Genomic DNA, 20,036 nt, shown 5'->3' with positions numbered 1-20,036 from the left:
TCTCATTTTCTTCCACTTTGTCAGTTCTCCCCCTTGTTTTGCATCTGCAACCTCCACCTCCACCTCGGCAATTGTACCTCTTTGGCCGCCACACTGGCATTGCCGGACGTTTGCAACCAGCACTGACGCGCCCGCTTGCCTTTTACGAGAACTCTGTCCACCCTCTGCTCCAGCACCAACATCGTTACCAAGTTTTGTCACGTAGTTGTTCAGCTAGAGGCAGTGGTGGAGCCAGCAACAGGCAACAGGGGCCTTGGCCTGGGGCGTAGCTGCCAATTCCTTAGTTGACTGTTCATAAAATACCTACTACTATTGATCACTGTAGATATTGTAGCTCTGAAGGTGGCCTGGGGCGTGCCTCTGTCCTGGCTCCGCTACTGGTAGAGGCAAGGTGGCCATTGCACGCAGCAGAGGAGCAGATCATAAGTTTTGCTTCTTCTTCCTCAACTTGTTGATTGATTGAGTCATTCATTCACTCAATGTTGCTCTACACATTGTGTAGCCCGTACGTGCTGCCATGATGTACCACACGACAGAGGGACGTCCATTTATGTGCACATACCGTTGGATGAAGCTAAAGGGACAATATGTGTGGGACAACAAGATCCGCCGAAAAATTGGATGAAGCTAAAGGGACAGTATGTATGGGACAACAAGATCCGCCGAAGAACTTGTTGAACGTCAAACTTATTTGCATGCTATGTATGGATGATAGTGCTATTTTCTTTCTGAACATTGATGAATATTAGCTGGTTTGCATGAATTTCACCCGCTAAATTGAAACCCGGCTTTAAATGCATGCGGACAACGTTGGATGGCCGTCTCCCAATCCGTATCTACGGATTGAGGAGATTTGCAGGTCGGCGGTGGAGTTGCCCTAAGATCTTGTACAATGCTAAGTGTTTAAGAAGGTGCTTAGAAAAATAAACTGAATTTTTCTGAAACACCATGGTCTATTTTCATAGGAGAGACGCTTGATTAAGCGTCTACAATAAGCACCGGTGCTTAAAGAAATACTGATTTATTTTTCTAAGCATCTTCCCTAACAGACTTGCATTGTATACAAGCCTAATCAACAAGAGCACACGGTAGACATCGTCCATAGCAATCGCTGACAAATAAGTGAATAACCAACAGCCGAAGAAACTGACGGAAACAGAACTACATGCGGTCGCTAACAGTCGCGAAAAGTAAAGTCACAATCACCAAACATCCGGAAGGGATCACAGAAACGATCGAACCAGAGGGGGAAACGAGCAGGAATCATCAGCCACGGTACGAATATACACCAATCAATCCGCGAACATATATGTTTCCAGGTGGGAAAAAACAACAAGAATCTGCGGGCATGTGCAGCGCCGACTAAGCCATGAGCGAGGGGGCGAGCGAGCGGCCCCTGGTCACCGCGGAATCAGCAGGGTATCTTGGAGGTGAACCACGTCATGACGTGCAGCGGCGCCTTGACGAGCTCCACCGCCGCCTCCAGCAGCAGCGTCACGCACAGGCAGCACGGGCAGATGCACGAGATGGGCAGCCTGCTCGCACCAGCTGATCACGTCAGACCAACAGCCAGGTTGGTGGTGGCAAATTCGCAGAACGATGAGGAGGAGGAGGAAACGTACCCGATGATCCAGATGATGGCGCCGACGATGGAGACGAGGACGGCGAGGAGCGCGAAGGGCAGGCCGAGCAGGAACCCGAGCGGCCGGCAGCCGTGGTCGTGGTCGCGGTCGCCGCCGCCGCAACAGCAGCACATCTTCCTCTGATCCTCTCTCCCTTTCCCTTTCCCTTTCCCCGGCGCGCGTGCGAGGCAGGCGGAGGGAGGCTGGTCAGATCGGCGCCGGCGGCTGTCACGCGTCGGAGTGGTTAGGCGTGGGAAACACAGTGCTGGTGGTCATATATCGAGGAGGAGAGGAGACGGGCCGGCTCTGCGGTCGCTTTCCGGCGCGGCGAGTTTGATTTATCCGCGTGCGGCAAGGCTGGCAATAATGCGCTGCGGTGGGCAGGCGGCAGCGAGGAAATCCGGCAAGGGCGATCCCGGGCCGTCGGTACGCAAACGAACGGCCGAGATGACGCGGGAAGCTGCCCGGAAGGACCCGTGGGCAGCTGCACCGGCCCGGACGAGATGTGTTGGTGCGACGTCAGTGTTTGACCGGTGAGGCGGTTCTGTTTTTGGGGATGCGTGACGCCGCCGGCGACCGGGGACGCGTGCCGGCGCGACACCGGGTCAGTTTAGTCTGGGGACATTGGACACGGTAGGCGGAGTTGGAAGTGGGCGGCGAACGATAGCCTGTGGCGGCCGCGCCACCGGCTCCCACGTGCCCGTTGGGAGCCTACAGCCGGCAGCCGGTACACACCGCTGGCCAGATCATTCCAACCCGATAATTCCACCTCCTTTCCAGAAAGAAACTCAACAAACTCAAAATGCTCGCTGACAACATCGGAACACTACAAAATGGCAGAGGAAAGCTCAGTGAGACAGAATTTCAGAACTGTGAAGCTTCAACTTTCAGGATGACAAGCGATCGGCCGATCGGATCAACACATTTTATATTCATTGATTTAAAAATAGCATCGTGGTCAACTGTGACACACGTCCGCCGATACATCACATAACGTGAAACGTTTGGCTTTCCCCTGAACTGTGACTGACATGAACTGGTTACCGTATGTTGTCCATCGTTCTCCAGCTCTTGCAGCTCAGGCCAACAGCACCTCGCTCCCAGCAGCAAATTATGCCCCCAGCCGGTAAGAGACTTGACTTGATGACTTCTGTACAGGGCGCGGACTGTGCAAAACTGAGGCGTTTCTGCATCCGCTTTGCCTTGGGGCAGCAACTTGGCAAACGCCACTACAGCTAGCCTAAGCACTCATGAAAGTAGTAAATACGCAACTGAATCACCATGTTTGAGCTGGAGAAGAAAATTGGTGTTTAGCAGCAGAAATCTACGTAATTTGTTAAACTCTGTGCCGTGCCATCAACTCATTGGATGGAGAAACAGAAGTGTACGTGACAAGGAAACAACAAACCGGATTTGTGTTCATCCTGGTACCAGAAGCTTACTTTAAAGGGCAATATTGCTCGATCACGCAAGAGAATAGCGTCCAGGATTGACACTAACATGTGGCCTCAGGCCCCACATGCCATCCTTACATTGGATGGTATTCACCAATTTACACCACTGCAATGATATTGAGCCGATGCTTTCTATTTTTACCCCGAAAAAAATAGAGAGCTACCTACTGCAAATGCTTTCTTACTTTAGTTAACTGATCAAAGGGCACCAGAAGCGCGTCCCATTTGAGAATGAAGCCAACTACATGAGGCCTTGCGTGTTGTGGAATACACTTATACACATGCAGAAAAAAGAATGTTCAGGTCCTTTTTGTTCATGACATTTGAGCAGGTATATACTAGACTGTAAATTTATCAGGATGGCTATTCTGGCAAAGTGATGCAGGTGGGTCAATCAATACATCCATCCATTTCATTCAATTGGTGGTTCATTTCCTGCTAATTGCTGTCCATAATCCTCGTGTTAGTTGTGAAGCAAAATAACTAGGATGGCTTAGGGGGTACCCCTGCCCAACTTGCATTCCTAATTATGGGTGCTTGCCCATCAAAAACTTTGAGGCTAAGGAAACTTTGTGCGTCCCTAATCCTTGGCTTGTGAAGCCGACTGGCAGGCAGGACCCCACTGTCAACAACTTGAACACTCGGTGTTTTTCTTTCCTACAATCATTCGAAGTGCACATATAGCTGAATCAGCTGATGCATACTAGCATAACAAAAAAAAATCTTATCTTTTCCATAATGATAATACGACATAATAGATGTGATCATGTATGTCAAACTGGAAAGGTACAATAAGTAGAATATAGACAAGGGATGAAAGCAGTTTGGTGGTGGTTGGCATCAAAATAAACCAAGAAAAAAGTATCAGTGTGCTAGAATATCTGCGTCGTACGTACCAAGTCTCTCATGTATTCGTCAGGTGAGACTTAGCCATTCAAACTAGCATTCTCTTTCTCCATCTCAACAACACATGCAAGCCTATCATGCACCTGTGAGGTACACGCCACAAGTTAGATACATCAAAACACACTGGATAAACAATAGATAGTCCCTCACCTCTGAAAGGTTGCTTGCAACTTCAGGTTTAAGCGTCTCATCATACCTGAATAACAGCATCAACAATATAACCTATTCATATATACATGCAATACTTCTAGATTCATAGTCACAGTATAGTCAAAGCTTACCATTCTCGAGGTATACCAGCTTCATCACGAGATTGGTAGTTAAATGGACCCCTCATTACAACATCATGCTCCTTTATCAAGTCTGGAATGTTACAGAGAAACAATCCATTAATCAACATAATTTCATGAAATTGTATTTAGTGGATCATAAAGAACCAGCCTAACCTCTAAAAGCAGCACCAGGGACACGGCCCATCATTTCGCATACTTTCAGGAACCAATATAAACCTACAGAAACATGTGCAAGCTCTTCCTCTGCTACTTTTGCCACAATGTCGGCAGATCTATGATCCGCAAAGCCAATTAACTTCTGGACTAGTCTTGGTCCAGCATCAAGGCCTCTAGCTTCCTATTAAGGTTCTAATCATCAACATATCGGTCAAGTCTAGTAAATCAAAATTATTCACCAACTACTGTCATCTAAAAAGATTTGGAAACTCATGGTTCAAACCGAGCAGGTCATAAACAATGTATTTTTTACAGTATCGCAGAGAAGAAGATGATCTGGCACCTGTACTAGAGGTATAACAGCCATCCGTGCAGAAACATCACTTGAGGATTTTGCGCACTCCCTCCACAGAAGATTGTGGACAGGCATATCGCCATATCTGTCCACAGAAACTGTTACAAACTTACAACAATCTGACATAGGTCATAAAGGAAACTATCACCGCCAATGTATGACAAGTTGACAACAGGCAGAACAACCAGTGGACAGAGATTTCGCATCGATTCAACATCCACACTGCCGCATTCTTTGTGCCACTCACCTGAACCCAAGCTCGGCAAGCCGCTGTGAATACCACCGAAAATGCCGGCTCTCGTCGTCGGCCACACGCGCAAAATCAGCAAAGAAGCCATCTCCCAGGGTGTCCCGGAGCGGCGAGAACCGCACCACAGTATCCCAGGCAAGGTCGATGGCATTGAGCTCCACGTGCGCCAGGTTGTGGAGCATGTACGCGTTTAGCGGCACCCCCATCGCCTTGTGCGTGGGGACCTCCTTCTGAGTCACCTGCAGCAGCAAGAGCACCACACAGCCAAACCTGCTCGATCAAATGCCTCGACGAAGAGAGCAACAGGAGGATGGTGGATGAGCATTTACCGCGAGGGGCTTTTCCGGCCTGGCGGGGTGGTCGGGGGCCCGCGCAAGGCCCACGGGGAGCCCGCCTGCCGCCCACCGGGAGAAGGCGGCGTGGGTGAGGTGCGCCTTGCCGAGGGGGGCGGCGGTGGACAGCACGAGGGCGCCCATCTCGGCCAGCGACGAGCCGTGGCCGGCTCCGGCGCCGGCTTCTGGCGCGCCCGCCTCGTCCGTGTTCGGGGCGCAGGGGCCGCTGGGGCCCCACGAGCGGAGGTCGCTGGGAGGGGCCCGGCGCCAGGTGTGAAGGCCCGGCCATGGGAGCGGTGAGGCCCCGGTGGCGAGGAGGCGGCGGCGCGTGGAGCCACGCGTTAGCGGCAGCGCCGGAAGGCGCCGAAGCGGGACCATTTGGCCGGCGGAGCAGTTTTGAGCTTTGGAGAGGTGTGGGGTGGGAGGTTCACGGCTAGGATAATGAGACGGATGAACGACAAAGGCCAGGTCAAAGGCTAGGACCATTTTTTGCAGGGAGAAAAACTAAAAATTGGTTTGCATAGCACAGCTTATTCACCACACAAAGTAGAAAAAAAATGGAAGCCCCTCAAAAATAAAAGTAAAAACAATTGGAATGTTTTACGGTGTGGGCACAATCACCAAATGAGAACCATGAGATCAGGTCCTGAACGGGTAATGTTGAGAGATAGAGAGATGCAAAGAACCACCAGCAAGAAAAGTAAGAACCATTTACTAGATCACTTGACCACTAGCATCAGTGAAGTTTAGAGAACTGAGAAGTGAAACGACTGTACTAATTACGAGTACTTTTTTACTGCCAAGTGAACCTCCAGATTGCCTCCATCATTGAGGTAAAAAATGTTTAATGTTACAGCTCAAACGAGCGTGTAGAAATCTTTAGAACAATCAATGCAATGGGAAAGATGAATTATCCGCGCTATTCCGACCCAACATAAATTACAGACTAGCTAGTTCCAAAATAAAACAAAAGAAATTAACCAACTATAACAATTTTACAATCTTACAACAGGGCGAGGTCTCCAGGTTCCTGGTCTTCACCGGCTGTCTTTACTTGCCCAATTTGCAGGTGTCTTCTATCCAATTGTCAGATAACTTCCAGCGAATGACTAAGTAAACGCAGCACTCTACAATAGGTACATAACTGCAAATAATGGTACAGACGCATGAAATGCATGCGTGATCTCCGGCATCCACTATGAGGCTAAAAAGACCTAACAGCAACACGGGCAGCAGCAGTGGTTGTTAGGCTTCCCTACATGACCAAAATTTACAGACGGCAACATTGAATCGTGTCGGCAATATCATGCCAGAATCTTTGGTGAACTTACAGGTTATCATCTTCTGTCTGACGTTAAGATCTGCAAACACAAGGAAACTGGAGATGTTAGGTTCATCATTTTAGACCATAAGAATTCTATCATTCTATAGACTGCAGTTAGGGCTAGATACATTTTAGATAACAATACGGGGTGCACTTTGTTGTGCTTGCGTCACAACATATATTCAAAAAAATTAAATGCTCTGCTCAGACATATTTTGGACACTAATCTCGACAAGAGGGTTGAAATATGAAATAGAGATGAAGAAGTAACACCAATTGCCAATAATATTTGTTGTGAGATGAATCTATGACTACCATGTCGTTATTTTCACAGAATTTCTCAGAAGGCAGAGTTTATGGTGTCGTTTTGGACAGCACAAGTAGGTCAATGCCACAGTTCCAAATTTTGACTTTTAGATAGTGTCTCGTGAAAATTTAAATTTTCAGTAATGCAGTATGTTTGCCCTTTCGCAACCAGACTGTTTGGACATTGGAGCACTACTGTAATATTTTATATAGGATAATAAAAAGCTAGTTACCTCAAACAGACAGTACAAATGAGAAAAGGCATAATCAAGAGTTTAATGTATTAGATCAAGCCCTTCATTAGTAAATAATAATGCAATAATTACCAACCATTACATTAAAATTTATCACAATGTGCAGAAGTCTAACTATGCAAATCATATATATTATATATTTACATATGGCTTGAAAATAGCGTTCATGCACATGCTTTTTATCAAATGAAGTACGCAGACACCAAAATTGTTGTACTTAGTGTCGATGACAGGTTTAATGATTTCAACAAATCATATGCAGGAAAATTTTGGTACATATAGGTATTCTAATGCATCTAGGCTCTCGAGCTAGTCTAATATAGAAACAAGCCAAACGAAACAAAATGTAGCATCCCTACTCAAGAAGATTCAGATAGTACGAAAATTATCCCTGTCTACTTTCAATAATTTGAGCAACTTCTCAAAAGTTCACCCACAAATTAGGAATGTTTTTATTGCAGTAGTTAAATACCAGTATTCAGAAGGGGAGCCTTAGCACAATGGTAAAGCTGCTGCCTTGTGACCATGAGGTCACTGGTTCAAGTCCTGGAAACAGCCTCTTACATAAATGTAGGGAAAGGCTGCGTACTATAGTCGGACCCTTCCCCGGACCCTGCGCAAGCGGGAGCTACATGCACCGGGCTGCCCTTTTAGTCTATGTTTTTAAGGCGACGCCTTACCGCCTTAGGGAGGGGGGGCGCTTTGGCGCCTAGGCGACGCCTAGGCGGGCGCTTTGGACGCCTAGGCGCCCAAAGCGGTCGATTTTCCAAAGCGGAGGGGGAGCGCTTCGACGCCTAGGCGTCGCCTTAGGGACGCTTTAAAAACATAGCTTTTAGTTAAACTAGACGATGCCCTGCACGTTGCGGCGGAATTTTACATGCAATAAAAATTATGCGAAACTAATCATGTCTTTACAATTTCTCCTATAGTAATATAGTAAGATAATTTGTTTATCAGTATTTTACAAATAAATAAATAAATGAAGACATATCTCAATCTATATATATGTTCAAAGTTAGACGAAAACAACATAAAATATGCATGCACTACTCACTTTTCTTCCATATAGAGCACTCACGTATGAGGCTAAAACCTGCATGCATGCGTCAATTTATTTTCTTGATTAAAACACTCGTAGGAGGTACTTACTGCGTGCATTTGCCTGCATGCATCAGTTACCACATATGGTGGGTGCAGCAGCTCTCAGTGTGTAGATCAGATGGATATTATTGATTGATCTAGTATATCCAAGGGCTAAATTAATTTGGGTGATGTGGCTTAAGGAGAAGCGAGGGAATTCCTAGTCGTGGGGGCTAGCTATTTAGATATAGTAGATACCAGTATTCAATGATTAAATTTACGTTGCACTGATGCGCTTGTGACAGTAATTCGTGAATCTGCAGTGTGGATATCACAGCATGTTTCCTTCCAGTTGGTACTTGAGATAAACATCACCACAAATACTATAGCTGGATTCATTAATAGTTTAGTCAAAGTTTACAAGTAAATTTATATTCTTGAATGGCCCACAGCAGAACTACAGAACAAACCCACCTAAGCCGCAACACTAACTGCCACTTGGACGATACTAGTAACAGCCACTACAATGATACTAGTAACAATAGGCTGGACCGACATGGCCATTTCTAGAAAGCTCATGAGAATAGGAAAAAAATGTAGCTATTTCTATGGTATTTGGAAAGTCATTATTCATAATTATTAATTAGCAAAGCTGGTAATGTTAAATGAGCTCAATATTAATCCCTTCAAGTATTTAAACTGTATCCTGCAATTTTCAATGAGGACATTTATAGTAGTTTAGAGTGGAGTTTAACAAACAAATGAACTGGGGCCCCAGAAGATAACTGCCAACTAAGTTTAACAGAAAAGTTAAAGACTGATACATGTTCGAGTGTAAGCATTGTAATAGTATGTGACTACTGTAATGTATAACTTGGACAAACGCAGCCCAAATGAGCACTATAGAAGTTACTAAAATCCAACTTGTAGAAAAAAGAGTGCCATATTTTTTGTTGTAAAAATTAAATCATTTTCAGACATTTCTAGTTGGAAAAGCAAAGAGTCCATACAGTAGATTACAGCAAAAACGCATGGGAAATGAATTATAACTCTAAATACAATTTATACTTAAAGTCATGTGATGGACTAGACACATGACACCACTATTCAGGGCAAGTGATTCACACCAAATATCCACCTTTTGAATGGGTGTTTGGATTGTGTCCTAGGCCACACTAGCCTTGCCGAAACGTTGCCAGGAGGGAGCATGGAGCACGTTTGGTTACCACCCCAGTTTGCTCCCCGCCAGGCGCAGGCCACCAAAAACGGACGACTGGGGGCATGTACCATTCTTCCTCTTTTCAGACGGCATTTCCTCCTGCTAACCACACGGGTGATCATTTCTCCTCCTCCGGAACTAGTCGCAGACGCCAACACCAAGGTTGCACCAAAATGCGTCGTCGCAAACACAATTGAGGGGGCGTCGGAGTTAAGAAGTCCCCGTCAGACTCACTGGCCACCGCTGGTGCAAATGCAATGGAGCCACCGCAGGTCGAAATCAGGCATCTGTGTTTGCGACTGAGGAGCCATGAGTCGCAACTCTGCAAGAAAACTACTGTGATCCTTGGTGAAGCAGATATCAGTGGCCGGTCTTGATGTACTCGGCCGCTCGTGCAGGCTTTGTCCAGAGGCGGGCAGGGGAGAGGGATCTGTGCTCCAACGCTGCGTCGAGAAGCTACCTAATGAGGAGCGCGTCCACAGGACATATCAATTTAAACTAGAGCTTTTATTTTTTCTTCAAAGAGCATGTCATGTGGTTTCGCTATCTAGTGTGCGTGCACTTCGCATAGTTACACTTCCTCACCAACAACACATAGTGTTGTTCTTTACATGTTTTTCTCAGGCCAGAACTCAAATCGAACACCGCGTCTTCATCAGCTCCTGACTAGGCAAAAATCATTTGATTTAGAGGCTACCTTTAGGCACCTATTTTTACCACCCATGGAGTTGCATGGAGTCCAGCCCACGAACCAAACAAGCCATGAGACCATATGCAGACTTCTTCGACTTTAAAAAAATTATCAAGATGCCTATTTTATTAAAAAAGGAATGGTTATTTCTTTCACTACTATACCGTGAATTATTATGTATCACAGATGATTTTGAGATATATGAACTTTCCCAGCTAAATAATCTGCATCATTGCATGGTAATCCAATAATATACTTGTGATCCTATTCCTACCTACTCCATGAGCATGTAAGGTAAGTTACTGCATCATGTCTTACCTATGACCAAGAGCAAGGTCATCCTCTAGGCTCTAGCATATCCATTTTATTTCTAACCTACAAGCTAACAACAATAAAGCAAGACTGGTAATCTGGTATGCATGATGCCTGCTGTTTGTGGCATAGGTGGTCTCAAATAGTACATCCAACTATCTAAAGCCATCAAACCATCACATTCTGGTTCTTCTTGCTTCTTCAAAGATTCACATAGCCGAACAATAGGACAAATAAAGCAGAAAACATAGAATATTGTATTATTGGTAGTTAAGCCTAGTACAACACAATGAGCTATACTGGCTTGATCTAGTTAGCTGCTTATTTGTTTGTCAGCAAATTAGCAACCTCTGCATAGCAGGTAAAAAAATCTAAGTCAATACAGTGTTTCCTACATAACTAAAAGTTCAAAAGCTAAGCAACTTGCCAAAACATGGATTTTCTCATTATGCTTATTAATGCTTTCTGGCTTGAACGTGTTTTGCATGCATTTAAAGACAAAATACAAAAACTGAATTATTGGACAACAATTGTGAGGGAATATAAAATATACCTGGCCTATAGATGTTACGATTTGGGTGACTGTGCGGCATCAGAGCCATCTGCTGATGAACTATCAGAATCCGTATCTGCACATGCTTCTCAAGGTAAATACCAGGTGTTTTGCATACTTCTAAAGAATACCTTGTATAGAATCTTGCACAATGTATTATTCTTGTTATAAATTTCTGTCAAACGAGAGGGTGTTTACCACTGGAGGAAGACCCTGATTCGCTGCTAGAGCTTCCAGAACTACTTGATCTACCGACATTGTCTCCTTTCTGATCTTCTAAATGAGCAGGTGATGATGAACCCATATATCTCCCATTGTCATCTGATAGGTGAGAAAACTTATGTGTTACACTTACACTGCACAAAAATATGCTACAAACAAGTAACCATAACATTTATAGTAATAGCCGACACATTTGTTCTGATCTGGAAGGCAACAATAATAGTTCCAAAAATGCTCTAAGGGTGTGTGTTTAGCCTTGCCTGCTGCAATTTCCTTATGTGGTTCAGCTTCAACCATAGGCGGTTCAACATCAACCACATCAACTACATCAATTGCTTCTGGTTCTGGGATCTGTAATTGCAGGGCAGTAGTAAGTACCCATATTGCTTAGCAATTCACAAACACCTATTATACTATCTATAAAAAGCATACCGTATTATGTACTGTGCGCATCTGATCCTGCTCTCCCTCATCATGCCTGGCATGCTCAATCTTCTCCAAATCCGGCTCATGGTCGGACTCATCCTGCCTTGCTACGGAAAGCTCGGCCTTCCGCTTATTCTTGGTTATACTTTTCTTGTAGTTTGTCACAAACCTATCAAGCTCCCATAATGTCTCAACATCAAAGCTATCTATATCAACCTCAATCTCATCGTCATGCTGATTAAGTGATGAGTTCCTCTTCTTTATGATCTGTACAACATTATCGAGCTTCTCGGCTGGCAAGTCCTGGAGGTCGTTACTAAGCCGCTGCTTCTCCCAGAACGTCATCTCCCTCTTATTAGGATCCCTTGCCTTTGGCTTCTTTAAAACTGGGGGTCTGGCGGTACCAGCGTGCGGCTTCGGGGGAGCCTCCAATGCTGCAGCATGCGCTGTGGAGTCAGACCTCTCTAGTACTCTAGCACTATCCATCTCCCTCTCTCTCTCCCTCTCCCTCTGCTTCTGCTTCTTGGGCGGGGCAGATGATGGTGTAGGTGGCTGCGGTGACAGCTGTGCCATCTCAGCTTCAATCTCTGGCCACTTCTCCTCGAACATATTTAGAAGCTGCTCGGCCATGAAATACACATCCTGCCCCTTGGGGTTGTACCTCATGGCGTTCTGAAAAGTCAGACGGACTTCGGTTGCGAACTCCCGCGGCGACTTGTAGTGCCCGGCGGCCAGCCTTGACTTGACGGTGCCGAGGTCCATGGGCTTGGTGATGATGGTGTGGTAGTCGTGCAGGCCAAGCGCGCTGGCGTCGACCGGCACGTTGAACACCCAGCCGTGCTTGTGCTTCATCAGCCGCGCAAGCACCACGGCGCAGCTCCTGAAGACGGGAGCGTAGAGCTTGCGCCGCGCCTCCGCGGAGCCGGACGGGTTCGGGGGGCCCTTCTTGGACTTGTGCTTGGAGACGGAGGGGTGCGGCGGGAGCGGGGTGGAGGGGTCAGTGGCGGAGAGCGCGGAGGAGGGGGCGGGAGCGGGGAGGGAGCTTATGCGCTTGTAGGCGGCGCGCACCTGTGCGAGCTCCGCGGAGAGGCGGCGCCGCAGCTCTCGTCGCGTGGCCGGCGTCGAGGGGAGTGAGAAGGTGACGGTGGGGATCAGCGGGCCATTGTGAGCGTCGAAGGAGCGGGCCTTGGAGGATTTGGGGCCGGGGCCGTGAGATTTGCGGGAGTAAGCCTTGCCGGAAGGCGACGGCGGGCCGGAGGTCATTTGCGCGGGTCAACGGCGGCGGCGAATCGGGGACGGCGGCGGATCGGGGGCTGCGATTTGGGGATTTGGCGGAGGACCGAGGCGAGATGGGAAACAAAGCCGAGGGGTTCGGTGAGGGCTTGGTGTCGTTGGCCGCGCAGGTGGTGGGGGCAGCTCCTGCTGCTGTGCGACGGAGGGGTCGGGTTTTTTTCCTAGTCCGAAATGTCTTTTTCTCTCTCTCTCTCTCTTTTCCTATTCTGAAACTCCTTTTCTAGCTTCTTTTCTTGTCTCATTTCCATTGCTGGAATGCTGGTAAAAAAATCGGTTATTTTACCTCATTTTTGGTGTGTGCGGCAGTGGACGAAACGAGATAAGTGCGGATTTTGTGTACCACCCGAATTTTAGAAGGAGGAACATGTGACCATTTATGCATCATATTAAAAATAATCACTCATATTTCTTTCAAAAATGATCCAGATCAATTATCATGGTTCACCAGAAAGTACGAAGCACCTTAAACATAATAAAAATTACATCAAAAGTCCGAAACCACTGAACAACCACTACCGCCACTAGAACAAGCCGCTGACGCACTGTTATCGTCGTTCGCCTATGGGAGCCGGCTTGACCTGTCGATGACAGATGTGAAGTCTTCATGCACGTGTCCCTATGGACCAGCGCTCTGGAGCCATAGTCGTCGTTGTTGAACCCTTGAATAGATTTGAAGCGTCTGACACCAAATCTCGTCACATGACGAGAAATCCTAACATCACCGCCCCAAAGAGATGGTGGGAATCTACGCCGGAGCTTCGTCAACTATATCGAGAAGAAAAAGCTCGAGGAGGATCAGGACCCGGAACACAAACTCGAAGAAGAAGCGGCGTCATTCTTTTAAGCGCCACACCTATGAGGACTAAAAACCCATACCTAAACTACTAACCGAAGTGAAGGCTCCGGCCCCTCCTCGGCACGGCCGCCGGAGCAGCAGGAAGAGGGGAGGTGAATCCACAGGCTCGTCGACGAAACCTAGAAGGAAGATTTTACCCTAGCCGTCAAGGGTCAAGGGGTAAGGAGGGAAAAGAAAACCCTAATGATCACTCATATTGTTATTTTTAAAAGAAATTAACAAACATTGGTAAGTACTATTTTGGGTGCAAAATTTCCTGATGAAATGACATCAATCTTGTTAAGTTGTTTCACCCCAAAAGAAAAAAATAGTCGGGTTATTTTACTTCCTTTCAACTTTAAACACATTCTCTGTTTTTAAGTAAGGAAATGTTTGACAACGGCGCGCCGGCCGAAGCTTCGGCCGGTCCTGCGTGTACCGCTCAATCGCGTAGTACGCATCTAATGCTTACGCTGCGACAGGCACGCCGGTGCCTATTAGAGCATCTACAGCCGGACTTGGCAAATCCGATCTCTCAAACGCCCGCGGGCGCATCCGGATGGGCCCTCATATTTTGTTCTGGGCATCCACACATCTCAAATACGGACTCTCAAATCCATGCAAATACATGTGTGTCGATCATGCAACACAATGTCACACGTAAATAGCTATTGTTGGTATCAAGCATAGATAGCGTTTACATAAAATTTATTTGAAGTGCCAAACTCAAGCATTGCCTCCTTGGTTGCCATTGTGAATCCACATGTGCTCCACAAGATCATTGAGTAGCTGCGTGTGCACCTGCCGATCTCGAAGATTCTAATGCATATGTAGAAAGTTCATAAGTTGAGCCGCATCTTGATCTTCTGGGATTTCAACTTGTTCTCCGGGTGCTTCAGAATCATGGGTTTGGGCTACACCATCACCCTCATCCTAGACAATCATATTGTGCAGAATAACACAACATGTCATCAGCTGCTACTAAGTTTCTGATTCCCACATCATTGCAGCGCTCCACACAATTCCCCAACGAGTCTGAAGCACACTAAATGCCCTCTCTGCGTCCTTCCAAGCCGCTTCCTGCATTGTTGCAAAGTGTCTCTGTTTATTGCCAGGCGACTCGAATATGATCTTCACAAACGCCGCGCACTGAGGATAGATACCATCGGCAAGATAGTACCCCATGTCGTAGTCCCGACCGTTGATGGTGTGGTTGCACGACAGTGATTCCCCATTACAAAGCCTCATGAACACTGGAGATCGTTGAAGCACGTTGATGTCGTTGTGAGAACCGGGCATTCCAAAGAAAGCATGCCAAATTCATAAGTCATGTGATGCCACTGCTTCTAGTATGATGTCGACCTCTTTTGGTGTGACCTTGATACATTCCCCGCAGACCTTTGGGGCAGTTCTTCCATTGCCAATGCATGTAGTCAATTGATCCGAGCATTCCTGGAAACCCCCTTGCCTCTCCAATAGCCAACAACTTCTCCGTGTCCCCCGAATCTGGTTCTCTGAGATACTCAGGTCCAAACACCTCAACCACGGCGCGGGCAAATTTGACAGTAGTCTTCCGACACGTGCTCTCCCTCATCCTGACCATCTCACCAACGACGTATGTAGTAGTACCAAGTGCAAGCATCCGTGCACTTTTGCTTGCCCAAGAAAGAGAGTTGGCCGCAGCAATCCCTTCTGAGGTTGAAGTAGTCGTCGTGTGCCTCCACTCCCTCCACAATGCGCAAAAACAATGGTTTCGCATTGCGAAAACAACGACGAAACCATGGATCATCCGGGAAAGCAGGTGTGGGAGCAATGTAGTCATTGTGCAGTAGCTTTGCTCCAGACACCCTGTCCTGATTGATCACTCTTCTCCCTCTGATTTAGCCCTTGAAATTGAGAATATGCTCCGCTTGCCAGTCCATTTACTCTTTGCATGCTCATGAGCATGATCATGTCCACTTCTTCGTCCGAATCCGACGAATCAAAGAACTCATCTTGAATCATTTGGTCAAGCTCCGTCGATTCATACTCCTCGTCCGATGAAGCATTGGAACCCATCATTTACCTAACAAAATCACAATAATTCTGGTCGGTCAATGTGTCGAATACATCAAGCGCAAGGCAGAGCCGGAGTTGCCAAACGTACCACGGTGGCGTCCGGGCCGGCGACGACGTCCCCCACGGCGAGGGCAGGAGCGCTCTTTTCGGAGCTGGCGGCAGAGAGCCTGGGAACGGCTGCGGAGCGGGTGCGGTGACAGAGCGCGAGACGGACGCCACGGAGGAGAAAGAAAGAGAGGAGATAGCAAATGGATCCGGCTGGTCTACGGGGTGGATTTGGTGCAATTTCAGGTGGGGTCAGGCTGTCGGGTCCGACGTGACGGGTGTGCCCGCGTGCCCCCATATCTGCCCCATATTTGGGCTGGATATGGGGGGTTGCCGATGAGCCCGGACGTTTTAGGCCGTTTGAGGGGTCTGTCTACTCTAGGTCAAAAAATCATGACCGGGTAGTACCGGGGGCCCCGCCCAGATGTATGAGACGGGTTTTAGAGGTCTGGCGGTGATTCCCGTTCCTAAATTAAACCGTCAAAGGGGAGTAAGAGCTGAGAAAATTGATTATATGACACACTTTTCCTGGGTGTCGGTGTCAAAACCGGCGGATCTCGGGTAGGGGGTCCCGAACTGTGCGTCTAGGCCGGATGGTAACAGGAGACAAGGGACACGATGTTTTACCCAAGTTCGGGCCCTCTTGATGGAGGTAAAACCCTACGTCCTGCTTGATTAATATTGATGATATGGGTAGTACAAGAGTAGATCTACCATGAGATCAGAGAGGCTAAACCCTAGAAGCTAGCCTATGGTATGATTGTCTATTCTTTATCGACTAGCCTGGCCTCGGTTTATATAATGTATCAGAGGCCTAGGATAACAAGAGTCCTAGCCGAATACGCCGGTGGGGAGGAGTCCTTGTCTTGATCACCAAGTCTTGTGGAATCTTCCATGTATACGTCAACTGTCCGAACTGGCCCATGAGTATACGGCCATGGGGGTCCTCGGCCCAATCTAACAGATTGGGGGATGACGTGGTGAGTACCCCCTAGTCCAGGACACCGTCAGTAGCCCCCTGAACCGGTCTTCAAGTTAGGGACGCTCCTCGATTCTTCCGAACTGTTCTTCATCTTCGGTTGTCGGTCTTGAAAACTGGTTCAACAAATCTTCTCATCTTCGATCTTGAGGATTGCCGAAATGCATTCGACGAGTTTACACGTCGGGTATCCAGGAGCTCCTTTAAGTTTCTGGCCTTTATCAATGCCTTGTTATTTTTATGCCACACCTCGGGTTTGAAGTTGTTCCCGGGAGGCAGTGTCCTTTTGCGTCCGAGTTCTAACGCCGGACTGCATTCGAGGTATTTTTTGCAGCCGAGCACCAATGTCGGACTGCTTTCGAGCTCCAACGCTGAAATGTATCCGAGCTCCAACGCCGGACTGTGTCCAAGCTCCAACGCCGGACTGTATCCGAGGTGTCGTAAATCACCTTGGTTCAAAGAAGTTTGAAGGAGTTTAGCCGAGCTTAATGCCGGAAATGCCCTCTATGGAGCCAACCACTAGCGCCCGAGCTTTATGCCGGACTGCTTCCGAGGTGGTGCACCACCCCTAATGTGGGCCGATTTTTGTGAATATTTTTTATTGGTGCAATTTATTCTCTGCCGAGATATATAGCCAGTAGCCCTCAAGGTGTGTATCGGTCTAAAACCCGAGATGCACCTAAAGGATGACGTAAGACCGTTGATCCCAGTAGCCGCTGAGACTCAGGTTGATTTACAAAATCGGCCTGAGGATCAAGTCCAAGCTCGGCAGAATACTTCGGGACACTAAAAGCGGCGTGCTCAGTCCTCGAGACTCAGGTTGGGTGTGGCCGACCAACCTGAGGATCAAAATCTCCTCAGAAACTATATTGCACGTAAAATTTTCTGCATTGGACAAGCAATGCAGTAGCCCCCGAGACACTGGTCGGGTGGCAACACCGGATCAGGGGATCGATGTGCCCCTTTAATATTTGTAAATAATAGGCCCGAAGCCCAGTAGCCCTCGAGCCTTAATGCGGGCACGGGTGGCCGAATTAAGGATCAATATCCATAGTAAAATCGCAAATTATGTGTAATGACTCTATGTATCCAAGTACTTTACGTCATTAATGCTTGAATCCACATTGTACCAAACTTTGTTGACCGACCATCGGCTTCCACCTCCTCGGCCAATAGCCGAGGAGTGTTTGTCCCACTTTATAAAGCCTTTATGAGGGCAAAGATTTATGACAAACAAGGCAATCTGGCCACACAATTTTATAAACAAAGGTACGCAGAGAGATATGTTATATTACTGTTTAACAGAAGAAATGTCTTCCAAAGAAAATAGTCCCGCTATCGGTTCCTTTCTTTGTGTTGTCATGCTAAGCATGACCATGAAACCTCAGCTCGAATGTAAGAGAAAAATATCGAGGATTTAGTTTGGGAGGCCAGTTAATAGCCCTCGGTAGTGTTCGGCGACAGTCGAGGTCAAGCCGTAAACACTTCGGCCAATGTTATGAACGGCCCATCATTTAACATAGTCATCGGATCGCTGACCAGTTTACGCTTATTGTGACAGTCAGTTTTCGGCTTTCTCCACTGAGATGCTTGACCATGCGAGCTGGAAGCACAATCGCAGTGGTTCTCCCTTTGCACATCTAGCCGAACAAAGCGGAACGTAGGAGGAAAGCACAGGAGCCAGGCAACCCAACTATTGACCGAAGACACAATTCGAAACCGATGCATATATAGCAATATCCGAGAATGTTTTTGCCGAATCCCTAAAGGTGTCCGGCATTGCACCGCGAGACTAATGCTGGAAAAGCACAAATAGTTTAAAAGTGCCAAAAAGATTGGAAAACCAAAAAATGTCAGTAAAAACATGACGTCCGAACAAGATCAAGTGTTCGGTGCCAATCCGAAAATTAGTCTTAAAAAAGTGCTTCTGTCGTGCTTTAACGTGACACATCCTATCTCAAGACTTCAAGCGGGTCATCCTACGGCTTCAACCTCCTATCCCGAAGGCGGAGTACTTCTCATTAGGCCAGTTTAGCAAACTAAACTCTAGCGGCTTTGAGAGAGAAATTAGGCTCCCCGGCTAGTGACCACACACTCGTGTCGAAAATAGGAGTGATAAATAATAATAGTAAGAAAAACTTTGCAACGACTAAGAAGAAGAACACTTATTATAAAACGGCTCACATAAATTTAAGAGCCCCCCAAGTGACTTGGGTAAAAGAATGATTACATGTACCGAAGTACTTATATCATATCTATGTTCAACCGAACTTTAAACGCGTCTTAACCGACCGTCGGCTTCTCCCTCTTCGGTCAAAGACCGAAAAGTGTTATGTATTCCATCTGTCGAGAATATCGACGGTGTTTCCAATAACCAGGCAATCAGGTCATAAGGCTGTAACAGACAAAGCGCGCTCAGGGAACTTATGCTATATTACTGCGAAGTGTAAGAAGCATCTTCGAAGAAAATAGTACCCCCACCGATACCTTTCTTCGGTGCTCATTGTTATTATGAGACTTGTGCAATAGATTTTTTGTACTCATGAGTTCCGTTGTGTGCCGACCATCATTGAAAACTATAAGAGCGCTAGCTTTCGGCTTCACCCAGTCTGAGGTCCGGCTCGGGTGACCCGATCGTGACAATCGCAGAGGTGCTCCCTTTACTCCCTAGCCGAACAATCGGGAACGTAGGGGTAAACACAGGAGCGAGGCAACCCAGCTTGCAAATCGCTTAGGTCAATATGGTGCATATTGTGGCGTAATACACCAACAAGGAACGAAGCCGTACAAGTATAATCATATGCAAGAGGAAAAGCTCCATCAAGGGAGCCCCCAAGTAAACGGAGTATTTGAATTTGTGTGTCACAAACAAAGTTTTAACAAGGAGATTCTCTACAAGCAACTTTTTTTCAAAAAGTTATAATGCTTGGTCGAACCGAACACAAGTTAAAAATTTAAAACTTTGAGCATGAAGGTAACTTAGCTGGTTAATGTGTTCGGTATTGATGACGCGGCCCGAACTTGATGCGGGACAAGGTTCCATCCCCCAAGCCGGTCCCAAGGTGGCGGAG

General features: G+C 47.1%; 3 protein-coding genes across 7 annotated transcripts; all 3 read right to left on the bottom strand.

Moving 5' to 3' along the window:
* Positions 1–1,095: 1,095 nt before the first annotated feature.
* On the bottom strand, positions 1,096–1,926 carry LOC125543242 (signaling peptide TAXIMIN 1). Its single transcript, XM_048706527.2, has 2 exons — positions 1,623–1,926; positions 1,096–1,535 (listed from the first exon to the last, which is right to left on the bottom strand). Exons 1-2 carry the CDS (start codon positions 1,754–1,756, stop codon positions 1,412–1,414), a joined length of 258 nt encoding a protein of 85 aa, XP_048562484.1. The 5' UTR covers positions 1,757–1,926; the 3' UTR covers positions 1,096–1,411.
* A 203-nt stretch (positions 1,927–2,129) lies between these two features.
* LOC125543240 (diiron containing four-helix bundle family ferritin protein, putative (Protein of unknown function DUF455)) lies at positions 2,130–5,833 on the bottom strand. Of its 4 annotated transcripts, none has more exons than XM_087546599.1 (8): positions 5,366–5,833; positions 5,034–5,275; positions 4,775–4,871; positions 4,429–4,612; positions 4,264–4,345; positions 4,133–4,178; positions 3,973–4,065; positions 2,130–2,448 (listed from the first exon to the last, which is right to left on the bottom strand). In XM_087546599.1, exons 1-7 carry the CDS (start codon positions 5,744–5,746, stop codon positions 4,003–4,005), a joined length of 1,095 nt encoding a protein of 364 aa, XP_087402725.1. In that variant the 5' UTR covers positions 5,747–5,833; the 3' UTR covers positions 2,130–2,448; positions 3,973–4,002. The 4 variants fall into 4 exon arrangements, with proteins under 4 accessions (XP_087402725.1, XP_048562483.2, XP_048562482.2 ...); XM_048706526.2 differs by lacking the exon at positions 2,130–2,448 and adding an exon at positions 2,482–2,912; XM_048706525.2 differs by lacking the exon at positions 2,130–2,448 and adding an exon at positions 2,482–2,862.
* Positions 5,834–6,196: 363 nt separating this feature from the next.
* On the bottom strand, positions 6,197–13,195 carry LOC125543239 (transcription factor GTE3, chloroplastic). 2 transcript variants are annotated; one of them, XM_048706523.2, is made up of 5 exons: positions 11,762–13,195; positions 11,590–11,680; positions 11,306–11,428; positions 11,108–11,183; positions 6,197–6,729 (listed from the first exon to the last, which is right to left on the bottom strand). In XM_048706523.2, exons 1-4 carry the CDS (start codon positions 13,016–13,018, stop codon positions 11,122–11,124), a joined length of 1,533 nt encoding a protein of 510 aa, XP_048562480.2. In that variant the 5' UTR covers positions 13,019–13,195; the 3' UTR covers positions 6,197–6,729; positions 11,108–11,121. The 2 variants fall into 2 exon arrangements, with proteins under 2 accessions (XP_048562480.2, XP_087402724.1); XM_087546598.1 differs by lacking the exon at positions 6,197–6,729 and adding an exon at positions 6,736–9,994.
* Between the last annotated feature and the right edge of the window lie 6,841 nt (positions 13,196–20,036).

The sequence above is a fragment of the Triticum urartu genome, chromosome 3A, assembly GCF_056163025.1.
Source record: "Triticum urartu cultivar PI428250 chromosome 3A, HENAU_Tu73, whole genome shotgun sequence".
In the NCBI taxonomy this organism is placed as follows: domain Eukaryota; kingdom Viridiplantae; phylum Streptophyta; class Magnoliopsida; order Poales; family Poaceae; genus Triticum; species Triticum urartu.
Note: the sequence above shows the minus strand (reverse complement) of the source record. Positions and strands in the feature narration are given on the sequence as shown.